This window comes from Peromyscus maniculatus, chromosome 19, assembly GCF_049852395.1.
Source record: "Peromyscus maniculatus bairdii isolate BWxNUB_F1_BW_parent chromosome 19, HU_Pman_BW_mat_3.1, whole genome shotgun sequence".
In the NCBI taxonomy this organism is placed as follows: Eukaryota; Metazoa; Chordata; class Mammalia; order Rodentia; family Cricetidae; genus Peromyscus; species Peromyscus maniculatus.
The window spans coordinates 22,373,058-22,399,505 of NC_134870.1; the positions used below are offsets into that span (position 1 = coordinate 22,373,058).

Here is a 26,448-nt window from a genome sequence, read left to right on the forward strand (position 1 = left end):
TTGCAGGCAGCATGGCTGGCTGGAGACTCTCCTCCCCCCAGCAACTGTTACTGTTTATATAACGTTGGGGAGGGACCTTATAAATCTGTACATTTTAGGAATTCTTCTTGGGAGCCATTGTAACCCGTTACCCACCTAGCCTGAACCCTCTGGCTGCAGGTGCTCCCTGAGTCTCCCAGGCTTTGCACCATGCTGAGTACGTTGCTGACCTCCATGGCATCCTTGCCAAGTGGTGATAGTGTTGTTGAGAGGATGGGACACAGAGCTGTGGGTACCTGGGGGAGAAGTGCAGGTCCCAGTAAGGAGGAAGGACCTGCTGGCAGGGGGCAATAGAGGTTGGAGGGGGCTGGGGTGAGTCAGGAAGGTGGCCAGTCCCTGAATGCCCTTCTTGGAGGTGGCCCAGTATGGACAAAGATAATTTTCAGGTCAGAGTGTTGCACTCTCTAGGTCTTCTGTGACTAGTCATGGCCATGTCTCCTTCCCTCTCCTCCAGAGTGAGAGGGGGCAAGATGTTTACTTCCGGAGACACCACCAGCCTCAGCGGCATGCCCCTTCCCCAGGGTGAAGCCCACCTCCCGAGGGCTGACATCAAGGCTCCGGGGGCTGGTGTCTCAGCTGAGCTGTTCCCGAGTACTTGTGACGTGCCAGGCGGGGTCAGTATTTGTTCTCTTTTCCTGAGGCTCAAGGAAGTATATTGACTTGCTTATGGCCTGACCCCCAAACTGTGTGTTCTTTCCCTTCTCACATGGCTTCTGGAACCTTCCTATTAGCACTTCGGGTAGTCTGAGGACTCTCACCTATTGTAACCCTCCTGGTACCAGTATCTCAGCATTCCTGGTCCATTTCTATACCACAGGTTCCATCCTTTCCGCTGGCTCTGTTGCCTCAGGAGCTCAGGAAGCTTCATAGTTGGCTAACGCTTTTTCTACAGTCCCTCTCGTCTGGGCTAGAGGCTCTTAGAGTTCTTGGAAGTGTTTCTGTACTTCAGCAACCCGCTAGTACCATTTCCTTCTGGGCTTTTCTTCTCCTTGGCGCCTGCCACCCTCTGTCCATCAGCACCGTGGTCCCGTGAAAGCTCACCGGACCCTCCTGCCCTTCCTTTGGGACTGTGGGAGTCCCTGTTCCGAGGTGCAACCTGAAGTTGCAGAACGAAGTGCCTGCTGGTCCTTGCACCCTGTTTCTGTGCTCATTTGTCTCTTGCTCACTGTCATCTGAGAGTCACGCCACTTTGTTCATGGGCTCTGTGTGGATGGTACCCAGCAATACCCCCGTGTGACATCCACTGTGCAGGGGTCTTGTCTTCCAGCCATTCTTACACCACAGAGCGGGTGGCTGACAAAATGGAGTTGTGGGGGGCGGGGCTCCCAATGAAGGGATTAGCAAGGACAGCCAGAGGGCCACAGCTGCCATCCTGAGGTTCCAGCTTGTAGGGAGAACATGGGTTGGTGGCTGTTGGCAAGAGGGAAGCCTGGTTTGTCATGAGGTGGGTTTTAGGAAGGAGAGGGTTGGTGACCCCTGTCCCCAGGCCCTGACCTAGTTCTTGGATCTTCTGGCAGACAGAGGGCACCCGGCTGCAGAAGGATCTCCGGACCTACCTGGCTTCTGTTAAAGGTAGGGTACGTCTGTCTGCAAGGAGCTGGGGCTGCAGAGCCTTGGGGCAGCCGGGCCCCGTTTGTGGTGCTGATGTCTGGATGGGAGTAACGACTGGAGTCTGTGTACCTTCTCCCTACCCCACAGCCATGCATGAAGCCTCCAAGAAGCTGAGTGAGTGTCTGCAGGAGGTGTACGAGCCCGAGTGGCCTGGCAGGGATGAAGCAAACAAGATTGCAGAGGTAAGCATGGGAGGGTGGCTTTGGTTCTTCCCCCGGGGCCCTTTTGGCCTCGTTTTCTGTCCCCACAACATCTCACCCTCTGGTGCAAGCTATCCTGATTCTCCGCACTCATGCGCGATGTAGCCTTGGCCAAGTTGCCTTCCGTTTCTTCGGGCTATGGTTTTGGTCCTCTTCACACGGGAGTTTGAGAAAGTGGGTCATGGCTGTCCCTATGTGTTAGGGCGCATGAGTCCCACAGTCTTCCTTGCTGACCCTGCCAGTCTTTACTGTACTTGAACCTGGTTGTCATTCCCTGGACACTGCAATCTCAGCAAACCAAGGCTCTGAGAGTCCACAGAGCTTTGAGGTGATGGGCTCCAGAACCAGAGCTGGGGACTCTGTGGCTTGGCTCTCTGAAGCACTCTTCTTGGTGCTGTGTTTCAGAACAATGACCTGCTGTGGATGGATTACCACCAGAAGCTGGTGGATCAGGCTCTGCTGACCATGGACACCTACCTGGGCCAGTTCCCTGACATCAAGGTAACGGGACCCTCTTGGCCCATTGTCTTGCTTTGGCTTGGATCTTGTGGAAGGAGCTGGGGTCTGGGAGAAGCCTATAGTGCAGGTGGGAGGTGACTGGCCTGCGGTCAGGTATCTGCTTAGCCTGGCAACTGTGTGACTTCCTGGGGGGAGATATAGGGCACGGAGGATACAGCAAAGAAATTATTTTACCCCAGTCTAGATGAGTTTCTTGGGGTTATGCTTACCCTCCCATAAGTCACAACTTACAAAGCTACGTCCCTGGGGCTCCCGGTACAACTTGCAGGCAGTGTGGCAAACCAGAGCATTTTCTCTTCCCAGTCATTGTTACCTCTTACATAGCCTCAGGCAGGACCTTGGGTGTGTGTAAGGATGTGTGTAAGACCCAAGCATATTCAAACCAAAGCTCCCCGTATTTATGCTGCGTGTTTGGTAGGGTGTGTGTTGCCTGTTAGCTGGTGTGTGTGTGTGTGTGTGTGTGTGTGTGTGTGTGTTTACATTATTGAATGCTTAGAAACCCGATTGCTTCTGCTGGAGCTGAATATATGCTTGGAGCCTCGAACGCTAAGGTCTCCACCAATCCAATGAGCCCCCAGGTGCCGTGTCCACAGAGGCTCAGGAGTGCGAGGAGCCTCGGAGGGTTAGGAGGGAAGTCTGTCTCCCTTATGTGCTCCAGTGCAGATACATAAAGCCACTGCTGGAGTGGTTCAGGAGAAGATCTGGGGCCCGAGAAGCGTCTCTAAAGATCCCAAGCCTGGTTGAGGAGGAGGTTTGGTTCACAGGACACTGGCTGGGGGGCTCCGAGCCATGAGTGCCTGCTGCCAGGACAGTGGGTGCCACAGAGAGGGCCGGGTGCCCTGCCGAGTGAGCTTTCTGCCCGCAGGAGGCTCTGTTGCCAGCTTGGGGTCTACTTCAGGCCTGCTGCGTTTACCTTGCCTACTTTCTCTGGGCCCAGCCTGGGCATGTTTGAGTCCCCCATTGGGCCCTCCTCTCTCTGCTCCCCAGTCACGCATTGCCAAGCGGGGCCGGAAGCTGGTGGACTATGACAGTGCCCGGCACCACTACGAGTCTCTTCAAACCGCCAAAAAGAAGGATGAAGCCAAAATTGCCAAGGTAAGGGCTGGGGCGCGGGGGGGTGGGGGGGGTGGGTGGGTGAGGGCAGGGAACCAGAGAGAGGTTAGTCCAGGGTTCCCAGCTGTGGATGGGGATGGTGCTGAGCCCAGAGCCAGACAGTAGAAGACCCTGTGGGTGCCGAGGCAGGCAGTGGGGTGGTGGTGGTGGGGGTTCTGCTGGCCTCTTTCTGCCCTTTTGCCCCGCTCTGAGGCAGTTTTCCAGAATGAGAATAGACCCAGCTTGGGTTTCCCTGGCGTGGTGCTTAATGCACCGAGTGGAATTCTGTCATGGGATCCGACGTGACCCCGTCTTGCTGGAACAAGCCTGTGGGCTGGTCACAGGCAGGGCTGGTCTCGTAGTCCCGTGGTGGGTGGGTGGGTGGGTGGGTGGCACAGCCCTGTGTGCGGAGCCCCTCGACCCTGCCTATTATTCCTCTTATCATGGTTATGCCTCCTTGGGACGGGGTGGGGTGGGTGGGTGGGTGGGGGTGGGGTTCCCCTTATTTTCTCAGCTGTGGGGGTTGGGAAGGTGGAGATGCAATACTTGCTGCGGGCTGGCCTCTGGATGGGGGCTGGCTTGCCTGTCTCCGTGTGGGATTGTGGGCTTGGTGCTTAATTATCTATGTCTCTTGTTTTTTTTTTTTTTCCCCTCCCACCTCCTTCCTGTCTCTCCATTCTCCTTTGCCTTGACCTCTCCTTCCCTTCCTCCCTGCCCCCAGCCTGTCTCGCTGCTTGAGAAAGCCGCCCCCCAGTGGTGCCAAGGCAAACTACAGGCTCATCTTGTAGCTCAAACTAACCTGCTCCGAAATCAGGTGATACTGGCTTCTAACCTTGCACGTGCTGGCGCCTTCTGGTCTGTTGTCTTCTCCCGGGTGTCTCTCTGCCCAGCCTCTGCAAGCCTCCCTGGGTTAAGGGAGGGCTTATCTTCTTTCTGGGGGGTTTGGAGCCAGACAGGGCTGGAGTCTGGGCTGGAGGCCTGTGGCACAGGGTGGGGTGAGGTGGGCCTTTCAGATGCCTCTCTGAGACTCCTATTTTAGACGCAACTGCTGACGAGGTATCCTGGCAGACTGGGGCCTAGGAGCTGTGGCTGACCTGGGCACCCACCCAGGTCTATGCTTTCTTCAGAGGTCTGACATCTGGTACTGCCCCAGCCAGGAACACGTTTGAGTTTCTGCCTTCCTTGGGGACTCCCATCCTATTCCTTGCAGCTCCAAAGTTATTCTGGATATTCTGAGGAGACATGTCTGCCCCCACAGGCACTCTTACTCCCAGGATCCCACAGCTGGTTGTAGCTGATTGGGGTGCCTAACTCGAGCCCTGGAGTGGTTAACCTGGTTGTTGGCCTGAACTCCACGTAGGTGGTCCTTCCTACAGAGGACTTGGGACCCGGCTATTGGAGGAGCGTCCAGGAGGTCTCTGTGTTCTGGCTGGGATGCGAAACCTGTCAGGGAGACCTGGGTCCCAAAGGGTCATCCTTTGGAGGTTACATGGAAGAGAAATGTTTTAAGGGAGTTTCTACTGGACTCTGGGCCATGCCACTACCCTGCCAGTGGACCTACAGTCCTCTTGGTGTCCTGAACCGGAACTGACTAAAGTTTGGCCGGGGTCTGCTGGAGGAGAGGCAGGTAGACCAAGAGAAGTGGACCACATTTTTTTTTACTTTTCCTTTCCCACCTTGCTGAGACTCAGGAAACCCTTTAGAGTGGGGATGAGGCAGGTAGCTGAGACTTGACCCAGGAAGAGGTCGGATTTCTCCTGGACGGTGCCCCATTTTTCCTGGGCCACCTCCTGATTTCATCATCTCCAAACACACATATCAAATACTCAGGAAGGGGAGGGAGGGAGCTCCAGCCTGACATGGCTAACGGCCTAATTTCTGGCCTGGCCCACTACCTAATTTCTTGAAGGCCTAGGCTTAGGGCTAACTTTGGAAGCACCGAGGTTAGGATCAAGGTGACTGATCACTCGGAGCCTGTGGGCACGGGCTAACAGGTTTGGAAAACAATCAAGCAGTCTTGGGAGGTCGAGCAGGAGGGGTATCAGGAGGCATGTGGGCTGAGGGGGGTAGGGGGTAGAGTTGAAACCAGGTTTATATGTGTACCTTCCCGACAAGGGGGAGTACTCTGAATGAGTTGGAGAGGCCCCTGGGGTGTCCTAAGGCCTGGGATGGGGTCTGCCTGATGATGCTTTAGGGCTCCCGAGACATGTGTGTGTGTGGGAATCCTGCTTGGGAGGGCCCTCATTTCACTGTAGGGGAGCAGCAGGGGAGACTGAGGCACAGGGTCACCTTTTCAAATGCCGGCCTGTAGATGGTTCATTTTTCCCCATGTGACTTCTCTCTCTTTTTGGTCCCTCCTCTCCTAATGTTACCCGGGAAACTAGAGCAGCTGTGGACTTGCCCTTGTCACCAGTGGGCAGCTGGCTGACTGTGAACTTGAACTTGGGACCCTAACCTGCCCTGAGGGTGGACTTGACTTTAGGAGACCGGGTCCTCTGCCAACTGAGCTTGTAGAACTGACTGGCTTCTTATGGCCCTGATTGGTCCTGGGAGCTCTCCAGACATGCTCCAACCTGCAAGACTGGCCCGGTCTCTAGTCAGTGGCTTGCTTTTAGAATGGAGAAGGGCACGGAGGGGGGGGGGGCTGGAAGGCCTCCTGGACTACCCACAGCGCTCTCCTGCCCCGACGCTCCTCAGTGCTTCCTAGTGTGTGGTGTTCGTGGTACAGTGTGGATAGCTGCTTTCTGAGTGCTTCCTTAAAGGCCAGCCTATGAGGCACCCATCAAAGGGCTGAGGCCCTGACTTCGGGAGATTTAAGGTGGACCTGTCCTTGTTCTGTGCGGTGTTGCTGGGACACCGGACCTCCTGTGCTGAGAGTCTCCCGGCTCTGATCTGACCCGTCCCAAGGGAGTTACTTGTGTTTAGGCAGACGTTTGCTCCCTTCTCGTGTGTGTGTGTGTGTGTGTGTGTGTGTGTGTGTGTGTGTGTGTGTGTTGGTCAGAGGACAACGTCAAGTGTCCTCAGGCACTGTCTTAGTTATGGTTTCTATTGCTGTGAAGAAAGAGCAACTTGGGGAGGAAAGGGTGGGTTACACTTCCACATCACTGTTTCTCATTGAAGGAGGTCAGGACAGGAACTCAAACAAGGCAGGAACCTGGAGGCAGGAGCTGATGCAGAGGGGTGCTGCTTACCCTCTTGCTTCTCATGGCTTGCTCAGCCTGCTTCCTTATAGAACCCAAGACTGCCAGTCCATGAATGGCCCTACCCACAATGGTCTGGGCCCTCCCCCATCAGTTGCTAATTAAGAAACTGCTCTACAGGCCTTGCCTACAGCTACATCTTATGGAAGCATTTTCTCAGTTGAGGCTCCCTTCTCTCAAATGACTAGCTTGTGCCAAGTTGATATAAAACTTCCAGGAAGCTGGGCAGTGGTGGTGCACGCCTATAATCCCAGCAGGGAGGCAGAGGCAGGTGGATCTCTGTGAGTTTGAGGCCAGCCTGGACTACAGAGTGAGTTTTAGGAAAGGTGCAAAGCTACACAGAGAAACACTGTCTCAAAAACAACAACAAAAACAAAACAACCCCCCCCAAACAAAACAAAACAAAACAAAAAAACCATCCAGGATAGGCACCATCTACCTTATATTTTTTGTAATTAATTTTTTTTTTTTTCGAGCAGGGTTTCTCTGTGTAGCTTTGCGTCTTTCCTGGAACTTACTTGGTAGCCCAGGCTGTCCTCGAACTCACAGAGATCCGCCTGCCTCTGCCTCCCGAGTGCTGGGATTAAAGGCGTGCGCCACCACCGCCCGGCTATAATTAATTTTTTAAATGTGGGCGTGCATATGTGGAGGTCAGAGAACAACTCTGTGGAGCTGGTTCTTTTCCTTCCATCCTTCCATGGGCTTCAGGGATTGAACTCAGGCTGTTGGGCTCCTGTTTAGAGAGAGAGAGAGAGTGTGTGTGTGTGTGTGTGTGTGTGTGTGTGTGTGTGTGTGTGTGTGCGCGCGTCCTCAGAGGCTAGAAGAGGGAGTCAGATCACCTGGAGATGGAATTAACAGGGGTTGTGACCTTCCTGATGTGGGTGCTGGAACTGAATCTGGGTCCTCTGGATGGGCAGGAAGCACCCTTTAACCTAACTACTAAGCCATCTCTCTGCCTCCTGCCCCTAAATTTAAAGTGGGTCCTGAGGGATCAGACTGAAGTCCTTATGCATGAACAGTAAGCACCGAATTTCCTCAGCTGTCTTCCCAGCCTCGCTTTTAAGGGTTGTTCCCTCTGTTTTTAATTAGATTCTAATGCCATCCACTCAGGAGCCCATGCGTTATCTGGAGTGTATGGTAATCAGAAGCCCTGGAGGCCCCTTCTCTTATTCCATCCAAGGCTCCAGCTTGGGGTACTTAAGGTCCTGGTGTACCTTAAGCTGGGTGGAGTCACCTGGAGGGAAAAAAAAAAGTGTGATTTTTGTCTGAGTGGTGTTCTGGCCAGCTGTGGTCCCACACCAGCCTTAGAATATGAGGCACCTGGGCTGTGAGTCAGACCTGAATCTGGGTCACTCTTATCAGCCCTGTCTGGGTGACTCACAGCTCCACCTGGTGCTGGGGTCTAGTGCCACCGCTTGGAAGATGTGAGCCCTCTGTAGAATAAGAGGTGTAGGGAGAATCATGGGTACTGGGCATGGGCGCCTCAGCCCAGCTCGCTCCTCCCTGCCTAATTCCTTTGTCCTTCGTAGAGATACTAAGCCATTGCCACTGTCCCTAGTTGGGACAGGTCATAGGAGAGGGATTTGTGGAGCGGGGGAACCTTCCCCCAGGAAAGTAAAGAGAAGCTGGAAACGAAAACCTAGCGGGCTTTGGCCCTAAGAAAGCAAGCAGGAGCCATCGGGAGGGGTCATAAAAAGCAGTAAGGCTCTAGCTGAGTCTCAGGGCTGACGCTTGGCTCAAGGGAGTTAATGCAGGCAGGGTTCTGTTGAGTCTGGGGTCTGCCTCTGTGCTCCAGCTCTATAGGTTTCCTTCCAGCCCCCGACCCCCTCTGTGTATGTGTGTTTCGGCTAGGGATCAAGTTCCCGTACTGTCCCCGAGAAGTTGTCCACAGTAATATTTTGAGACAGGATCTCTCACTGGGACCCGAGGCACACTGGTTCAGTTCAGCTGCTGGCCAGTGAGCTCCAGGGATCTCCCCAGGTGCACCTCCCCAGAACTGGGATTTCAAATGTGTTCTACCACATCGGGCTTTTTATGTGGGTGCTGGGCATCAAGCTCGGGTCCTCCTACTTACCCGAGAGTATTTTACCAACTGAACCATCTCCCCAGCCCCGCGCGGTCTCCAGCCTTCTTAGTGATCTGTCTTCCCTCTAAAATCTCCTCTTTTAATGGCAGCTCAGCTCTCTCATTCCCAGAGTCTCCCCTTAGGCCTAGCTGTAGGAGCCCCTAGGTCTCCAGTGGCAGGGTCTGGGTGGGTAATCCACATCCGGTCTAGTGTCTACCCTCTTCAGGTTCTGGGGCCTGCAACCAGGCAGGCGAGGGTACCAGCGATTGGGGGTAGGTCGGCCTCAGCTCCCCCAGGGCAGAATTCCAGACAGAGGCTGACATACCCCACTGCCTCTCCATCCCAGGCAGAGGAGGAGCTCATCAAAGCCCAGAAGGTGTTCGAGGAGATGAATGTGGACCTGCAGGAGGAGCTGCCATCCCTGTGGAACAGGTGAAGTCAGGAGGGGTCCATATACCTGGCGGCCAGCCTGGCCCTGTGTCCGCCTGCCCGCTCCGGGGCTCTGCGGCGGCTCTGAGGATGCAGCCCGCAGTCACGTGTGGTTTTCACCATATCCCCTCCTCTCGCTCCGGCAGCCGTGTAGGTTTTTATGTGAACACGTTCCAGAGCATCGCGGGCCTGGAGGAAAACTTCCATAAAGAGATGAGTAAGGTAGGCGCGAGAGGGTCGGTCGGAGGCGGGGGTGGGGAGCTTGGGCACTCCGAGGACGGCTGTGGGCGGTCCAGTCCAGCCCCAGCCTGCCACGCCCTGTCCTCTTCTTGCCTGGACCCACATTGCTGAAACGTGATCAGCCCCGTCTCTAAGTATAATCATCTTCTCAGGCAACTCTGAGTGCTCAGGGCTAGCAATGGTGGTGGATGTTTTCCTCCATCTGTAGGAAAACAATAAATAAGGGACCAGAAATTTTTGTAATAAGAAAAGTCTCCTGTGTTTCTTGAGATAGTGAATCAGCTCATACTTCTGTGCTGCATTAGAATGGGCGCTGTGTCACATGGCCCATTAGAGTCCCCTGCTGGGAAGGGGGCCTTGCGCCAAGGCATGCCTAGGAGACAATGACTCCTCAGCAGGACCTAAATGTACATTGACGGCTAAAGCCTAGCTCTTTCTAGCTAATCCTGGGTAAAGGGAACAAAACCATGCTCTCCCCGTCCTGGTGGCTGTTTTGACTTTGTCTCTTGGACCCAGAGGGATGGAGTGATGAAGGTAGACCCCAGGTTTGGGGGCTGTTCCTGAACACAACCCTACTGTTGAAGGCCCCTCTTTTCTTCCCGTTTTTTTTTTTTCCTTCTCCTCCTAAAAGACGTGAGGCAGAGCACCCAACAGTTCGGACTGCTGAGATGGCTCGGGGTGGAGGTGCTCATCACACAGGCCTGGTGGGTGACCCGAGTGTAGTCCCCGGGACTGAAATCATGGTGGAAGCAGAGAATCGACTCTGTAGAGTTGTCCCCAGTAATAAATACATACGTGGAAAAAAAAAATCAAAACCTTTCTGCAAAGTTAGTCCAAGGCACAGAAGGCAGAATTATGTATAAGAGAAAAATTTCAGCCCTTCCTAGTGGCCAGAGCAAAAAGAGAAATGATATCAGTGATGAGAACCACGGTCCTCTTACCTTTTGGAGGAATTTCTGGAAGTAGTAGGTAGGATGGTTTAGAAGCTTCTTGGCAAGATGACTTTAATAAGTAGGATTAACAAACATTCAATCTGCAATCTGCAGAAATGAGTTTTAAGAAATAGAATGTTGAAGTGCCTTGTGCTTGAAATCCAGCAAGTAGGGAGACGAGGTAAGAAAATTGGAAGGTTGAGGCCTGGGCGACTTAGCGAGACCTTGTCTCAAACTAAAATGGACAAAGAGCTGGGGATGTGGCCTGGTAGTAGAACATCTGCCTACCACATGCAAAGCCTTTGGTTCAGTCAACGTCAGACAAGCTCTCCTTTTCTCCAGCTGGGGAAAAGTGAAACGGTGGACTCCTGTGTGGCAGTTGGGATATCCGTTTAAGGAGCCAGAGCAAAAAGGTGGCCCTCAGAAACGGTAGCTGTCAACAATACAGCTCATGTCCCCCGATTTCCGGGCTGTCGGTTGTCTGGGGTTCATGGTGCTGGTTTCCTCTTCCGTTGATGGGGGCAGAGGAGCTTGCTCCTGGTAGAGGCAGGGGCCGCAGTGAGGAGATGGAGGAGTTCCTGCAGAAGGTGCGATTGTCCCAGCCTGCTTCTGTTCGCCCTTCCTCCCACAGCTCAACCAGAACCTCAACGACGTCCTGGTCAGCCTAGAGAAGCAGCATGGGAGCAATACCTTCACAGTCAAGGCCCAGCCCAGGTGGGTGAAGGCAGGGAGGGCGAGGTCCCTGGGGCCCTGTGACTTGATGGCAGGCACTAGGGGCAGCCTCTTCCTGAGACTCTCTCTCTCTCTTGTCCTCCTTGGTCCCCATGGGTTGGACCCTGGGCCTCTAGGAGCCTCCCCAGCTCTGCCTCCTGGCATCAGGAAGCGGCGCCTGTATGTAGTCCTGTTCTGTGGAGGAAGGAATGTGGCTGGGAGCTGGCAGACCTCGGGGCCTTTGTAGAGTAGAGGACAGGGTGGAGGCAGGGCTTGGTTGTTGACCGAAGGCTGTGGTTCCTGGTGGACCAGCCTTCCTGCCTCCTGCTCAAGGTGAGGGCCAAGGACGGGGGCAGTGCCTTGGTGCTTTGTCCTTTGCTGACTTCCCGGGGCAGCTGCTAGGGGATCCTGTCCCCTGAGGAAGAGGGGAGGCAGCAGAGACAACCTGGAGTCTGGTATTGCATTCCTTCGCGTGTGTGTGTGTGGGGGGGGGGGGGGGGGAGGGGAGGGGGAGGGGGAGGGGGAGGTGGGGGGAGGGAGAGAGGGAGGTGGGGGGTATCGATCGCGTGTGTTTGTGTAAGTTTGAGTGAGTACAAACCGTACACCATGTAGACCGCACTGTAAGCATCAACCCACGTGCCCGCAAGGGCTCTGATTCTTGGGTAACTGGTCTGCTGCCCAGAACTTCGGAGCATTTCAGCGAACAGTCTTATTCCTTTCTCTCCCCCTGAAAATAAAACGTGCAGTTGACAGAGAGGAGTCTGCAGGTGTCCTGGGGAGCATGGGGGAGGGAAGGAGGGGGGAAGGAGGGTAGATATGAGCCTGTAGTCCCTTTAGAAAGACCTTACCCAGTTGGAAAGATTGTGGGGCCCAGGCTGGGTGAGCAGGTCCTTGTCCACACTCACCACTAAGGTTGCCCATCTGTGCCCCACCCTGGCATCCTGTAGCCTTCCAGGATCTGTCAGCAACTGCACTTGGGCTGGCAGGGAGGGACACAGGACAGACGGGAGGAGCATGGGGCGCAGATGGAGGGAGGGGGCAAGTCCTGGGAGGGGAGGCTAGGAGAGATGGAGGTGAAGGCAGCCGTCAGCAGGAGCAGGCTGAGGGTAGCGGGGAACTCCTTGGGGAGAGGCAGAGAGAGGAAGGGTCGAGAACAGGCAGAGTTCAGGGGCAGGCTGAGGGCAGCGTGGGAAGGTCTGGAGCAGGCTGAAAGGTCAGAGGTGGGTTGCATGGGGCAGACTAAGGTCAGGTGGGGCAGGTAGAGGGCAGGCCATTTCTTAGAGGCCCCTGAGCAGAAACGAGGGAGAAGGAAGAGGAAGGCCTAGTTTCCATGGCTCCTCCAAACGAAGCATCCACACCCCACCATCCCCGCAGAAAGAAAACTAAACTGTTCTCACGGCTGCGCAGAAAGAAGAACAGGTACCCCCGTTGAGTGCAGTGCCCTGGGCCGCTGGGCCCCCGCCCTGACTGCGCATGCGCCTTGTGACCTGTGCCCTGCTGCGGGGCCCACTAACCCCTAACCTGCCCGTGTGTCCTGTTGCTTGGGGACATGTGTCAGGAGGGGATGGAGGGCCTGGGATACCAGGGAGGTAGGAGGTACAGGGCAGGGGGTTTGAGGGTTAGTGTAGTGGACACCCATTGGTGCTGGTCACCAGCGCAGGTGGAAAAGGCACTGAGCAGGGACAAGGAGCCACACAGTGAAAAACATCCCCATGTACACTGTATTCTACATTGTTGTTTTGGTTTTTTATTTTTATTTATTTTTATTTTTATTTTTTTGGTTTTTCGAGACAGAGTTTCTCTGTGTAGTTTTGGTGCCAGTCCTGGATCTCGCTCTGTAGACCAGGCTGGTCTCGAACTCACAGAGATCCCCCTGCCTCTGCCTCCCGAGTGCTGGGATTAAAGGTGTGCACCACTGCTGCCTGGCCTGTTATGTATTCTTTAGGGAGGCAAGTGCACCCCATAAAACAAGGCCGCCTCAGACCAGGCATTTTTGGGGTCCCAGTCTAGTGTTCCTTCTGGAATGTCTGGATCTTCACAGGTCCACACCATAGCTGATTGTTTCAAGTGGCTCTTGAGCAGCTGAAATGTGTCCATTGTGATCCTGGAAGCTGAGATGGTAAATGCTAATTTATTTCAATTAAGTAGACGTGTGGTGGCTGGTACCCGCTGCGGTTCGAAAACACCAGTGGATCCCCTGTCCCTGCATGTCCAGGAGCCCCACGGCGTATCCCTGACCCTTCCTGTTCCCGAGTGGACCCTGCTGCTCACTTTGCCCTCTCTCAACTGCCACTTCTCTGCAGTGAGGCCACCAGCGTCGGTTCATGCCAGCCCTGCCTGGGGACGCTTCTCCAGGGTGTGCACTAAGTTCAGGAACCATGGCAAGGAAAGTGTAGCTAGCGGGTATCGAGGGCTCCTGGGCTGTGGTCAGATCTGTGCAGATGGGCAGAGGCAGGTGGGAAGGTCGTGCAGAGGTCGGTGGAGCAGGTCAGGGATAGGCTGAGTGGGCAGGCCACTGCCTGATGAGAGAGACTCACATTGCCTCTAGGATGTCTGGCTTGCTTGTGCTGTGGACATTGGGCATTTAGGCATATTTGAGGAAGAGACTTGTGATCACTGGTGCACCCCTGATTTGGAGACAAGCCCCCTATGAGCCACACAGGAGCGTGCACTGTTCCTTTCACTTCCAATCTCTACTCATGCACTCATTTCCAGAAAGGGATTCACAGGGGTTCCACCGGACACAGATCAGCACACAATTTCTTTTTACATGTGGATCCATGGGGCTCAACGTGCATGCACAGTTTTGCACACAGGACCCTGGGGCTCACATGTGGATGCACAGTTTTGCACACAGGACCATGAGGTTCACTCATGCACACAACTCCACATGTGGATCCCAGGGTCTCACATATGTACACAGTTTTACATGCAGATCCATGGGCCTCACACATGCATACACAGCTCCACATGTGGATCCACGGAGTTCATGAATACACACATGTAATTCCCCATGGACACCCACAGGGTGCTCACATACTGCTCCGTGTCTTCTAGCACTTTGTCCTACTGATACCACTCTCTTTTTGTCCTTCTATAGTGACAATGTACCTGAGAAAGGGAACAAGAGCCCGTCACCTCCTCCAGATGGCTCCCCTGCTGCTACCCCTGAGATCAGAGTGAATCACGAACCAGAGCCAGCCAGTGGGGCCTCACCTGGGGCCACCATCCCCAAATCCCCATCTCAGGTAGGCATGCCTGTTGTCTCTTCCTCTGTTTTTATCTCCTCCCCTTTCTCCATTATCCCCAGCCTGGGGCCAAACAGGGTGTGAGCCTGAGGCTCCGCTCCATGGAGGACTGGTTCTGACCTCAGTCTGCATGGGCTCCACTGAACCTAGACTTTCTCAGTGGCTCTGGTCTACTTGACAATAGTATTTGTAAACATTCCTGTCCCGACTCCTTGTCCCGTTTCCTTGACTCTTAACTTTTCTCCCTTCCTAGATAGTTGCTCTGGCTGTCCAGCCCCTGAGTATCCAGTGTCTCTCCAGACTCAGGATGTCTTGCCCTTTCTCTGGCAGGGACTGAGAGAAGAACCCTATTAGATGGTCTCACAGGACCATCAAAGGAACAGAGAGTGGGCTCCGTGAGGCAAGGTGGGGGTGGCGCAGAGGGGACAGGTGTCTCCATCCTGTCCTGTTCCATCACGCCCTCTGGGTTCCTGCAGAGGTCCCGGGAGCTAGCAGCTGGGTGGGATTGAAAGGACTGAGTCCTCTTGCTCCTGTTCATGGGAAATTAGGACAGTGAGTCCAAGAGTGGTTGGTTCTGAGAACCCACACCTGAACAGTGTACTGCCGTTGGTGAGCTAGGATCCCAGGCCAGTGCTGGCCACACTTCTGTTCACTGGATCTTTTTCACTGCCCTGGGCAAATGGGTAGGAAGGCAAGGTTAGGGCAGTCCTTCACCTGGTCTGCATATGTGTGGTCCTTGTGGGGACCTAGTTTGGGCTGGCTTCTGTACGGATAGCCTGAACCAGAGCTGGAGCTCCTTTTGGGGGGCCCCAGCCTAGGGAAGAGGAGGTAAGGTCTGTGGGAGGGCAGAGATGGGCAGGGGAGGTGGCCTTTAACTCAAGTTCCCCCCTGGTTAGGTAGGGCAGACCTAGTGGCCTATGGGAACGTGTCAGGGGTTGAGACCTGCTGACCCACCTGCTCTGCCTTTGTTTACCCCCTTTGCTTCTGTCCCCTCCCCCTTTCTTTTTGCACAGTGGTTTTGGACCTCCAGTCTTGGTCTCTTCCCTTGGGGTGGCCTGTCATCTTGGTGTCTGTTTGGGGGAGCAGTGACTTGTTTGTTCCCCTCAGTGGCCTGGGGGTGACTGACTAACGTAACCACGGCTTTGTCTCTGTCTCCCCGTGCCCTGCCACGCCTGCCACGCCTGCCACGTTCCCCCCCTTGCTGGCCCACAGCTCCGGAAAGGCCCACCCGTCCCTCCGCCTCCCAAACACACCCCATCCAAGGAGATGAAGCAGGAGCAGATTCTCAGCCTTTTTGATGACGCATTTGTCCCTGAGATCAGCGTGACCACCCCCTCCCAGGTCAGCCGTGTCCACCGCGGCCCAGTCTTCTCCCTTTCCCTCACTCTTTCTCTCACAGCGTGCATGGCCTTCCATCCTCCACCCTGAACTCTTAAGCTTCTCTCGAGAGTCAAGAATTTGGCTGGAGAGATGGGCTGGAGCCTCCATCTTTGATCTGTGCATCTCTCCTCTTCCATCATCATCCATCATCCATCCTACCCATCCGAGCATGCACCATGGCTAGATAAAGGGACGTGATAGTGACAGATCTTCCCTGTTTCTTGTGGCGGTGGTCGGCTTGGCAGTCACCTCTCAGTGACTGATGCTGTCATGGGGACATGGAGTGGTTGGGCAGCCATGGGGCATTCCCTGGTGCAGATGACATTTGCCTGGGAAGGATTCACGGACGTGGCTTAAGTTAGAGATATCAGAACTAGGCCGGAAGGGAGAAGACCCAGACTCACTAAGTGGGACAGGTGGCCAGCAATGGTAAGCATCAGGCAGAGCCCTGCTGCATACTGTCATGACCAAGGTGCAGAGACTTACCTGTCAGTTTGTAAGCTGCTGTTTGTAAGCGTCATGAAATGCCCACCTCAGATGGAGATAAAGAGAGAGGTGCCTTCTGTGGTGGAAAAACATCTTGTTAAGACTGGAGTAGGCTGACACACCGTCAGACCAGCCTGGGGTGATCAGCTCCCTGTTCCAAACTGGCCTTAAGCCTCCTAGCCCTCCATGCAAGGCTTCACTTTTGAGTCGGTGGCTAGTCTAGACCCTGGGGGGCGGGGGGGTGGGGGGGTTGGCCAGAGCCCTTCCCAGGTGTGTCTCTAGATTCTACCTTCCCCGGGATCGTTTGTATAACCCAGCTAGCTGGAGAAGGCGGGCAGGGTCTGAAGGTGGGAATGTGGAAGAGGCAGCTTGGCATGGAGAACAGTGGCCACTGCAAAAGGAACCTAGAGAGGATGGGCCTTCAGCTCCCGTGGAAGGACGACCTCGTGGAGCCAAAGCCACACTGTGCATGAAAGTGTTACAGAGGCAGGTAGGAATAGGCAGTGTGGGAACGGTGCTGAAAATCTCCAGGCTAGCTTGTTGTGGGCCTACCCTTCCTGAGCATGCCTTGCTAGGCAGGTGACCGGCATATGTTTAAGATGAAAAATAGGGGATATCATGGGAGCTAGCAGATGCTGAGTGGAGATAGCATGTGGTGATATATTGTGTACCCTAATAAAATTTACCTGAAGATCAGAGGACAGAGCAAGCCACTCGATTAAACATAGAGGCCAGGCAGTGGTGGCATACACCTTTAACCCTAGCTCTTGGGAGGCAGAGATCCATCAGGATCTCTGTGAGTTCAAAGCCACCCTGGACTATATGAAATTGACTCAGTCTAGGAGAGAAACAGAACCAGACAGTGGTGGCACGCACCTTTAATCCCAGCACTTGAGATCTCATGCCTTTGCTTGGGAAGCACACATGCCTTTACTCCCAGGAAGTAATATGGCAGGGTGGAGAAAGGTATATAAGGTGTGAGGAGACAGGAACTAAAGTCTTCCGGCTGAGGAAAGCTTTTCAGGCTTTTTTTTTAGGGGTCCTAGAGGTAAGAGGTGGCTTGTTCCTTTGTCTTTCTGACCTTTCATTATTCACCCCAATTTCTGGCTCCAGGTTCTTTATATAAAAAGGACCATTTAGCAATTCGTGTTACCATGGCGTATCTACTTACTCGGGTACCGGTCTTGTTTGGTTTTCAAATGCACCCCGTTTACCTGCGGAGGGACCTGATGTAGAGCTTACCATGGTCATGTGTCGGAGGGAGCCAGAGACTGGCCCACCAGACTCCATGTGTCCCCCCATGTCATCGCATGCCTTGCTTGCTGCTGCTGCTCCTCATGTCCATCTGCAGGGAGCCGGGGCTACCCGTCTGCCCGGGGCCGGGGGGGGGCGGGGGGGGGCGGGGGGAGAGCACTTTGGGCGGGATTGCATGAGTGGGGGCGGGCTCATGTTGTCATGGTGCTGGTGCCAACAGGCTGCCTGGTGTGATGTGGTGAGCAGTCTGCATCCGTTCCGCGTCTTGGTCTTGTGTGGGAAAGAGTCGTTTGCCATAGGCAGGCCTGAGAGAAGAGGGGCAACTCCCCGATGGTGGGCCTCCCCGACAGTACTTCAGGAGTATTGCTGTCTCGGCCTGGGTGACTTTGTGACAGAGGTGCCTGCCTCATGCTGGGTGGGAGGCACCTCAACGTCTTGGGGCTGTGCTGTCTCTAGCTCAGCTTTCAGACAAGGCTGGACTGGAAGGAAAGTCAGCTAAGGGTCAACCTGAGGTTACTCGTTCTGGGAAGTGGGTCCACTTGGCCTGGCCCAATTGAAAGGGATCCCAGAGTCTCACGCTGTGTGGGTTCTTAGTGTCCTTGGGACAATAGAGGCTCCTCTGAAGAGTGGCAGGCCACGTCACAGTTTCTAGCTTCTCTTGATTGGGATGGACATAGGCCTGGGACACCCTCTCTGAGTTGGGCTCTCATGGAAAGCAAGTGGAGGTAAGAAGTCGCTGGCCTGATCTCGCAGATCTGCAAACCCCCTGCCTTCTCCTAAGGGCTGGGGAGGGGGCACGCTGAGCCATATCCCTGCTTGGACTGGGGCGAAGTCTTCCATAGCTCTGAGGAGGAAGCCCACAAGCACAAAAAGATCGCAGCTCCTTTGAGGCAGCTAAGTCAGCGCGTCCCCCGGGAACCCAGCCTTGGAAACCTAACCTGGTCATCTGCTACTGACTTGTTCCAGGGTCTCCCTCGAGGGTCTGGAGAGAGGCACCTCCCATGATGTGCTAGCCTGGGGTCCATTGGAGCTTTATATTATTGGCAGAGTACTGGCTGCATGTGTACTGCTGGGCTGCGGCCGGGTCCCCCAAAAGGGAATCTGGAGGTATCTGGGGGTGTGGTCTATAGTGGTAATGCAGGTAACCCCAAGCTCCCTAGCATTGGGATCCCACACTGAAGATGCCCTTGAGGCATGTATAGAGATGGATGGCAGGCTGGGGTGTCCCAGAGGGTGGCTTGGCTGGGTGCCAGTGTGAATTCTTTGACATGGGGGCCTCTTGGTTGGGAGACTGAGGTGGGCACGTCCAGCCCAGGCCACAGCCTTGTGCTGCTCTTGATACACAGGGGGCAAAGTCCAGTGAGCTTGTGGGGGCAAAGGGCAGAAGAGGAGATGAGAGTGACCTGGTCTTGGCTGCTGGAAAAAGCTGGTCAGATGCTGGATGCTGGCCCTAGTGGGGGGGTCGGGTATCTTCACGGAGGTCGGAGCCAGTGCTCGTTTGTGTAGTTGTGGTCAGTACTTTTTCGTGTGTGTGTGTGTGTGTGTGTGTGTGGTGTGTGAATCGGTTTTCCTCTGTGTGCACAAGGCTTAGGCTCAGTCTGTTACTAACGGCTTTCTTCCCTCTGCTGCTGTCGCCAAGTTTGAGGCCCCCGGGCCTTTCTCAGAGCAGGCCAGTCTACTAGACCTGGACTTCGACCCCCTCCCGCCAGTGGCAAGCCCTGTGAAGGCACCCACACCCTCTGGCCAGGTTGGTTGTGCCCACCAATGCCCGTGGCCCATCAGCCTCAGGACCAGGCCTTGTGCTTGTGTGAGCCACAGACTCAGGTCTTTGGGGGAGAGGGGACAGGTCACTCGGCCTTTTGCCCAGTGACCCCTGGTCCTTTTACCTCCTTTGGATGTAGGGCAGAGTAGATGGTGGCTACCTGGGCTACTCTTACTCAGGACATGTCCCACAACCTCTGGTCACTCCAGCACCTTACCCCTTCATTAGCCACTCTGTAGGCCTCCCCGAGCTGAGGTCCGAAGCCTTCAGAGACCAGCTTGGAGGCTGCTGGGTTGGGGTGCGGGTGGGGTCCCCGGGTCTGCTTGCTTCCCTGTCTCTAACCTCTGTACTGACTCTGTCCTTTTCCCATTACTGCTGCCCTCAGCCAATCCCATGGGACCTCTGGGAGGTAAGCTGCCCACTTGCTCCGCGTCACACCCCTGGGGGGCTGTTTCTTCGTGTGTGAAGGCCCACTTACCCCTCCACCCATCTGCATATGGCACGCTCGCTTATCCGTGCTCATATGTGCAGGGGGCCACTAAGACTCCATCCCTTCATCAGGACCACAGGAATGGGCTCCTTGGTAACTCAAGGCTGGGTCCTACATTGGTTAGATTTCAGGTCTTGCTGGTGTTTACCTTGACAAGTAGCCAGTAGGTCATCTAGAATAGTCAAGGAGTCCTTATTACAAGGCAGTATTAGGAAGCTGTTTTTCTGGGGACCCTCCGCTGGGAGTCCTGGGCATGGGGATTCAGAGACTCTGAGAGACTTAGAGACTCACACTTGGAATGTGCCTAGCAATTGGTTATAATAAAACCTGGGTTCCAGGACACAGTCTGGCAAGGGCCAGTCAGTGTGGCAGGTGCTGTTGGGCCACACACCAGCCAGGATTCTGGGGGCTCAAAAGTTTTTGTAAAAGAGCTTCATTCTGTTAAGTGCTAGCTGAGTTCGATTCTCAATACTCAGGTAAAAATCCCAGGCATCGGGCTGGAGAGATGGCTCAGTGGTTAAGAGCACTTACTGCTCTCGCTGGGTTCTAGTCCTAGGACCCACAGTAGGTGGTATACAACTGTCAATAATTTCAGTCCCAGAAGATCTGATGCCTTCTAGGCTCTGCAGGCCCCTGCACACATGGGGTACATAGACAATTATATGGGTGCACACACATACATGTAAATAAAAGTAATAGATAAATCTTTTAAAAAGATGTCAGGTGTGGAGGTGCAAGCTTGTAACCCCAGCACTGGGAGGCAGAGATGCGTGTATCACTGGATGCTGCTGGCCAGCCAGCCTAGCTGAAATGGTGAGCGCCAGGTTCAGGGAGAGACCCTGTCTCAAAAAAGCCAAGTATATAGTGACTGAAGAGACATAAGAGATGAACCTCTGGCCTTCACACACAAGATCATATATGCCACATATGTGTACACATACATGAAACACACACACACACACACACACACACACACACACACACACACTCTGAAGGCTTTCTATAATTGCCAGAGAAATAAGGCTGGAGTGGGCTGGCAGGGCCATTCTGACCATTTTGGTAGATGTTATGCTGTGTGGTGGCGTCAGACTTGCCTGACCCCTTGATAGCAGTAGGACCAGAGCAATGGGAGGCAGTTGTCCCCACAAAACTGACCAGGCTGTTACCCTGGGCCACATCCCTTGTTAATGCTGGCCACTCAAGACCACCCTCTCTTGTCTCCCGCCCTTGTCCAATATGCCCCTTCCCCCCACTCCCTGGCCTTCTCTCCCCTCCCCCATCTTGGTTGGCTTGTCACTAGTCCACAGAGACTCAAGCTGGCATCCTGCCTTCCGGGGAGCCCAGTTCTGCTGAGGGCACCTTTGCTGTGTCCTGGCCCAGCCAGATGGCCGAGCCAGGGCCTGCCCAAGTAAGTGCCCCCCTGTTCCCATCTGGCTTCTTCCCATCTCTGGGGTGTAGCGTGGACAAAGAGCCAGAGGACAAGACTTGGAGGTCCCGGGATGGTGTCGCTAGGTGGTGGTGCCCAAGGTGGGTGATCACGGCTCATGTTACAGCTACCCTCCCCTATTCTCTTACCTGAAGCCGCTGCTTCAGAGTGGGAAGAGAGGGACGTTTCAGAGGAACTAACAGCTTATTCCGGGCGTTTCCCAGAATTTTTTTGGCTTGTCTTCATCATAACCTTATCAACCAGATACTTTCTTCTTTGTTATATTAGAGGAAGTGGAGGGCAGAAAGGTTGATTAACTATGTTCCAGTGCTCAGAAGTGGCTGAGTCTGAGTGTTGGTAGAGGTTACCCCGTGGTGGAGCCTTGGCCATGGTCTACGGTAATGCCCCGGCTCTGATGCTGTTACCCATGGAGAAGAGAGCATCCAGGGCTGGAAAAGAGCTGCCCGGTGTTCTCTAAGCGTGCTTGGTGGGTCCAGGCCATCCAGCAGGCTCCAGCTAACCTGTGAGAGGCCAGCGTGGCTGGCAGAGTGGGCAGGAGGAAGCTGGGTGTTTAGAGGGAAGGGCCTGTAAGGCAGAGGTGGGGGCACCATTCATGGTAGTATGCTTGCCATTCACTGAGGTGTAGACCGTTCTCTACATGCCTGTCCCCTCTGTGTCAGCCAGCATTTTCTCTCCGGTGGCCTCCTGTGCTGGGATCAGCCTGTCCTGCAGGGCACTGCTGGGTTGGTTGTGTGGGACACATTTCTAGGCCAGCCAGCCAGGCCATTACCGGTGGCTCTCTCGCTTGCCCGATGCCTTCCCATGGTGTGCCCTGGACATGGCGTTCTGCTCTGCGTCTGATCCCTTGCTGACATTTTATGTTGCAGCCAGCAGAGGCCTCCGAGGTGGTGGGTGGAGCCCAGGAGCCAGGGGAGACAGCGGCCAGTGAAGCAGCCTCCGTAAGACGGCAGGGACCTTGCCCTGTTTTTTCTTCCCCGTTGTCTGTCTGTCCAGCGCTGTCTGTCTGTCTTCTGCCTCTCTGCAGCTTCCCTGTGTTCCTCACCCATGCCGGTGCAGGCCACAGTTCCCTGGAAGAGCACAGGGCAGGGTAGTTTGGCACCGGACATGAACACGTCCCCTTCCCTCCCGTGGCCCTGGCTTTCCCCACCCTGCCGTGGGTGCTGCTGACTCGTCCTCATCCCCTGTCCGCAGAGCTCACTTCCGGCTGTGGTGGTGGAGACCTTTTCAGCAACTGTGAATGGTGCCGTGGAGGGCAGCGGTGGGGCTGGGCGCTTGGACCTGCCCCCGGGCTTCATGTTCAAGGTGAGCTTCTGCAGCTAGCTAACCCGGTATCCTTTGTCCCAGGTGCCTCGGGGGTCACCCTCATTTCCAAGCTAAGACACTTAGCCCAGGAGCCCCCGTGGCTCCCTCGTAAGGTAGTCTCTGAGTCTCCTTCGTGCTGTAGCTGCCGTATAGAGTAGCGGAAAGAAAAGCTTCCGTCTTTGTGGGCTGGGTGGGGGACGCAGCCCCCTGACATGCTTTCCCAACAGGTGCAGGCCCAGCACGATTACACGGCCACTGACACTGACGAGCTGCAACTCAAAGCTGGCGACGTGGTGCTGGTGATCCCTTTCCAGAACCCGGAGGAGCAGGTGAGCCTGGCATAGTGTGGGAATGTGGGAATTCGGGGGTGCTGCAGCTGCAGTGCTGGGTATGGCCGGTAGGGGGCAGCAGAGGCCCACTGTAGCCGGGCACGGCTAGGCTGCCCTTACCTGCGGTTCCCTTTTCTTTCCTCTTTTTTCTGTTGCTCTCCCTGCCTCTCTCCCCCCCCCCCCCACCCCCCCCCCCCGTCTTTCCCTCCCATTGGTCCCCTCTGTGTCTGTGCCTCTCTTTTTAGCCTGTTGTACTGCACTTCCTTTCTTGCAGCGCTGCCCTGCCGACTTTCAACATCTGAATTCCTTTCTTCTCTTTGCCATGCTCTTGGCCACGAGGCTTGCCTTCCTCCTGCAGGGTTGTTCCTGCCTGCAGTGGCAGAAGCCTAGGCTCGCACCAGCCTTCTGGGCTGGCTCTACTCTGTGTTCTTAGCTGGTCTTCTAGACCTTGCTCACTGCGGCGACTTCCTTGTGTTAGTCAACACAAGGAAGCAGCAGCACCCTGTTGGACCTGGGCTGTGTGAGTGCTGTGTCCCTCCTCGCTTGTGGCTGGCTCCTCTGCCCAGTGCCGCTGCTGGTATAGTGAACCTTCGTGGGGTGCTGGTGGCACCCAGGCAGAGACTGAGCACCGTGGCTGGCTCTTGCCCTAAGTAGGTGTGGGCTGAGCTGCAGGGAGCGCCCACGCTTGAATCTGCTGCAGCAGCGTGCCTGCGTGCGTGCGTGCGTGCGTGCGTGTGTGTGCGCGCGCGTGCGTGTGTGTGTGTGTGTGTGTGTGTGTGTGTGTGTGTGTATGCGCGCATGCATGTGGCATGGTCCATGAGTGGAGGTCAGAGAACAATTCCCAGGGATCTTTCTTTTTCCTCTCACTCCACCAGGTAGGATTCAGGGTCCCAGCTCTGGCTGTTTGGCTTGGCGCCGCACCTTTATGCACGGAGCCATCTCCCATCCCGTTCCCTTTTCAGTGCTGGGTGTTGTACTGAGCCAAGGGCCACGTGCATGCCCTACCACCGCACTGTGCCCCCAGCCCCCTCTTTCAGTTTTTAATCTTGGGGCAGGATCTCACTAAATTGTTCCAAGATGACCTTGAATTCACTGTGTAGTCCAGGCTGGCCTTGAACTTGTAATCCTACTTTCTCACCCGCCCCCCAAGGTCTGATTAGAAACTTTTAATTGCTATCACTTCCAGAACTTTCTGGCTGTTTATAGATGTCTGGGGACTTGGGAGGACAGTTGGGGTCCTCTTGGAAGTTGTTAGGGTTTGGGGATCCCAGTTCCGGAGAGACACACAGGCGTCAGAACACCCTCCAGGTTTCTTGGAGTTGATAAAGCAGTGGAGTTGGAAGGGCATTTCAGCTGGAAGGAGGGGGAGAAGAGAGGAGGGGAGGGGAGGGGAGAGGAGAGAAAGGGAAGGGAGAGGAGGGGAGAGGAACTGAGGGGAGGGAGGATGTGTCCCGGATCAACAACAATCACAGCTAGACTGAGCTACTCTGTCAGCTTGTATTTCTGGCTGAGGCGGGTGTTTAGAGTCCCGAGGACTGGATAAGGACTGTGTGGATGAACAGTGGTGTAGTTAGCGTGTGATAGCTATCATTTGCCATGGCCTACAGCTCTTCTCCCTTTAGGACCCCTTCCCAGAACAGGTGAGACTTGGCTCTTGGAAGAGCTATGGGAGGAGACAGGCGGCAGCTGGGTGTGGCCTGTCCTGGCCAATGGCAGTGGGTGTGGCCTGTCCTGGCCAATGGCTGTGGGTGTGGCCTGTCCTGGCCCTTGGCTGTGGGTGTGGCCTGTCCTGGCCCTTGGCTGTGGGTGTGGCCTGTCCTGGCCAATGGCTGTGGGTGTGGCCTGTCCTGGCCCTTGGCTGTGGGTGTGGCCTGTCCTGGCCAATGGCTGTGGGTGTGGCCTGTCCTGGCCAATGGCTGTGGGTGTGGCCTGTCCTGGTCCTTGGCTGTGGGTGTGGCCTGTCCTGGTCCTTGGCTGTGGGTGTGGCCTGTCCTGGCCCTTGGCTGTGGGTGTGGCCTGTCCTGGCCCTTGGCTGTGGGTGTGGCCTGTCCTGGCCCTTGGCTGTGGGTGTGGCCTGTCCTGGCCCTTGGCTGTGGGTGTGGCCTGTCCTGGCCAATGGCTGTGGGTGTGGCCTGTCCTGGCCAATGGCTGTGGGTATGGCCTGTCCTGGCCAATGGCTGTGGGTGTGGCCTGTCCTGGCCAATGGCTGTGGGTGTGGCCTGTCCTGGCCCTTGGCTGTGGGTGTGGCCTGTCCTGGCCCTTGGCTGTATCTGAAGGGTCTGGCTTACGGGAGGGATGCATTTGCGGGCAGATGGTTATGGGCTGGTACTGAGGACATAGTTGAGTGCAGTGCCCGGGCACAGAGGATTCAGAATAGCAGGCAGGCAGGCTGGCTCCTCTCCGGTCTGCTTGGGTCTTAGCGTACTGGAGGGTGTTGTGAGCGAGCCCGTGTAACCCGTGCTCTGTTGGCCGCAGGATGAAGGCTGGCTCATGGGAGTGAAGGAGAGCGACTGGAATGATCACAAAGAGCTGGAGAAATGCCGGGGCGTCTTCCCGGAGAATTTCACCGAGCGGGTGCAGTGACGGCGGCGGCGGAGCCCCTGCAGCCTTCTGGTGTGTGAACACCTTTTCCCAAGAGATGTGTGCTTTCCTTTTCTTTGTTTTTTTCTTCCTCTCTCTTCTGTTTGTTTTTGTTTTGAAACCCTTGAAAAGTGTCGGGAAATTGGGGAGTGCAGACCTAAGCCAAGAGATGTTCCCCCAAAGACGAGGTGGTTTTTCCAAAGAGCCGTCCGGCCCAGTTCAGTGGACTTCTCCAGTGTTCCCGAAGCTGCTGTGTCCTCCTAGTTAGTTCCCGGTGCCCGCATGTTCAGGGCGGGCCGGGGGGCGCAGAGCCACCGCCGCACCTGCCTGACGCTTGGCCGCGCCACCGGGCAGGGCTTGGGGTCCTCTTCTGGCAGCTGCCGTGGGTGGGGCCTGCACACTGGCCCAGCCTGGTCCCGCTCTGCAGACCATCCGTGTGCTGTTTGAAAATAAGCCCTAGTGTTCAAAATGCAGCAAAACAAACAAAACCTGACAAAACCATCCAGGAACAGTGCATGCGTCTTCCTTCGCCTCTGTGGTGTGAGTGCGACCCAGGCCAAGTGAGACCTTTATGGTTGCCGGTGTCCCTGAGGTACAGGGGGTGGGACACTCTGCATGGATGCCACCTCCGCTAGGCTCAGGGCACATGCTCCGTGGGGTTTCCGCTGGTGGTGGGTTAGAGGTTAAGTGACAGACACGCCCTGGAAACTGTCCTCGGTGACCTCATTTAATACACCTCGGGCATTTAGGGGGTGGACGGAGGGATGCCAGGACAGCACACAGTGGATGAGAGCACCGAGGCTTGAGACGAGTGATGGTGGCCCGTGATGGGACCTCAGACCCTATGGAGAGCCTGAGTCCGCCTGGGAAGGGCCAGGGTAGGAGGTGAACCAGCTCCGTGGTTGCCCCTCTCAGCCCTCTCCCCATGGCCCCTCTGGAGGAAACAGCTCTGGAAACATGTTTGCCTCACGAACAGCTGGGGAAGTTCAGTGTCCGGGACTGCAGAAACAGCCTGGCCTCCAGAGAAGGTCCGGGGGGTTTCAGAATGAAGTCCCTGTGCCTTGCTCTGGGTGACTGGGCTGCTTTGCTGTGGGCTCCACCTTGAGCCAGCTACAAAGTAACACTGTAGGCA

At 55.4% G+C, this 26,448-nt stretch overlaps 1 protein-coding gene across 17 annotated transcripts in view; it reads left to right on the forward strand.

Moving 5' to 3' along the window:
• Bin1 (bridging integrator 1) overlaps positions 1-25,817 on the forward strand; it is a 60,631-nt gene extending 34,814 nt beyond the window's left edge. The window contains exons 3-20 of one of the 17 annotated variants that reach the window (XM_015996644.3): positions 1,557-1,611; positions 1,738-1,832; positions 2,256-2,351; positions 3,357-3,464; positions 4,183-4,275; positions 9,073-9,158; positions 9,302-9,377; positions 10,959-11,041; positions 12,413-12,457; positions 14,139-14,286; positions 15,499-15,627; positions 19,046-19,153; positions 19,554-19,577; positions 20,959-21,066; positions 21,972-22,043; positions 22,297-22,407; positions 22,635-22,736; positions 25,212-25,817. In XM_015996644.3, the coding sequence (XP_015852130.1) occupies positions 1,557-1,611; positions 1,738-1,832; positions 2,256-2,351; positions 3,357-3,464; positions 4,183-4,275; positions 9,073-9,158; positions 9,302-9,377; positions 10,959-11,041; positions 12,413-12,457; positions 14,139-14,286; positions 15,499-15,627; positions 19,046-19,153; positions 19,554-19,577; positions 20,959-21,066; positions 21,972-22,043; positions 22,297-22,407; positions 22,635-22,736; positions 25,212-25,319 (1,647 nt within the window). In that variant the 3' untranslated portion in view covers positions 25,320-25,817. The remainder of the gene's footprint in view (positions 1-1,556; positions 1,612-1,737; positions 1,833-2,255; positions 2,352-3,356; positions 3,465-4,182; positions 4,276-9,072; positions 9,159-9,301; positions 9,378-10,958; positions 11,042-12,412; positions 12,458-14,138; positions 14,287-15,498; positions 15,628-19,045; positions 19,154-19,553; positions 19,578-20,958; positions 21,067-21,971; positions 22,044-22,296; positions 22,408-22,634; positions 22,737-25,211) is intronic. The other 16 variants (XM_015996645.3, XM_042264237.2, XM_015996646.3 and 13 more) reach the window with 16 other exon arrangements.
• The last annotated feature ends 631 nt before the right edge of the window (positions 25,818-26,448 follow it).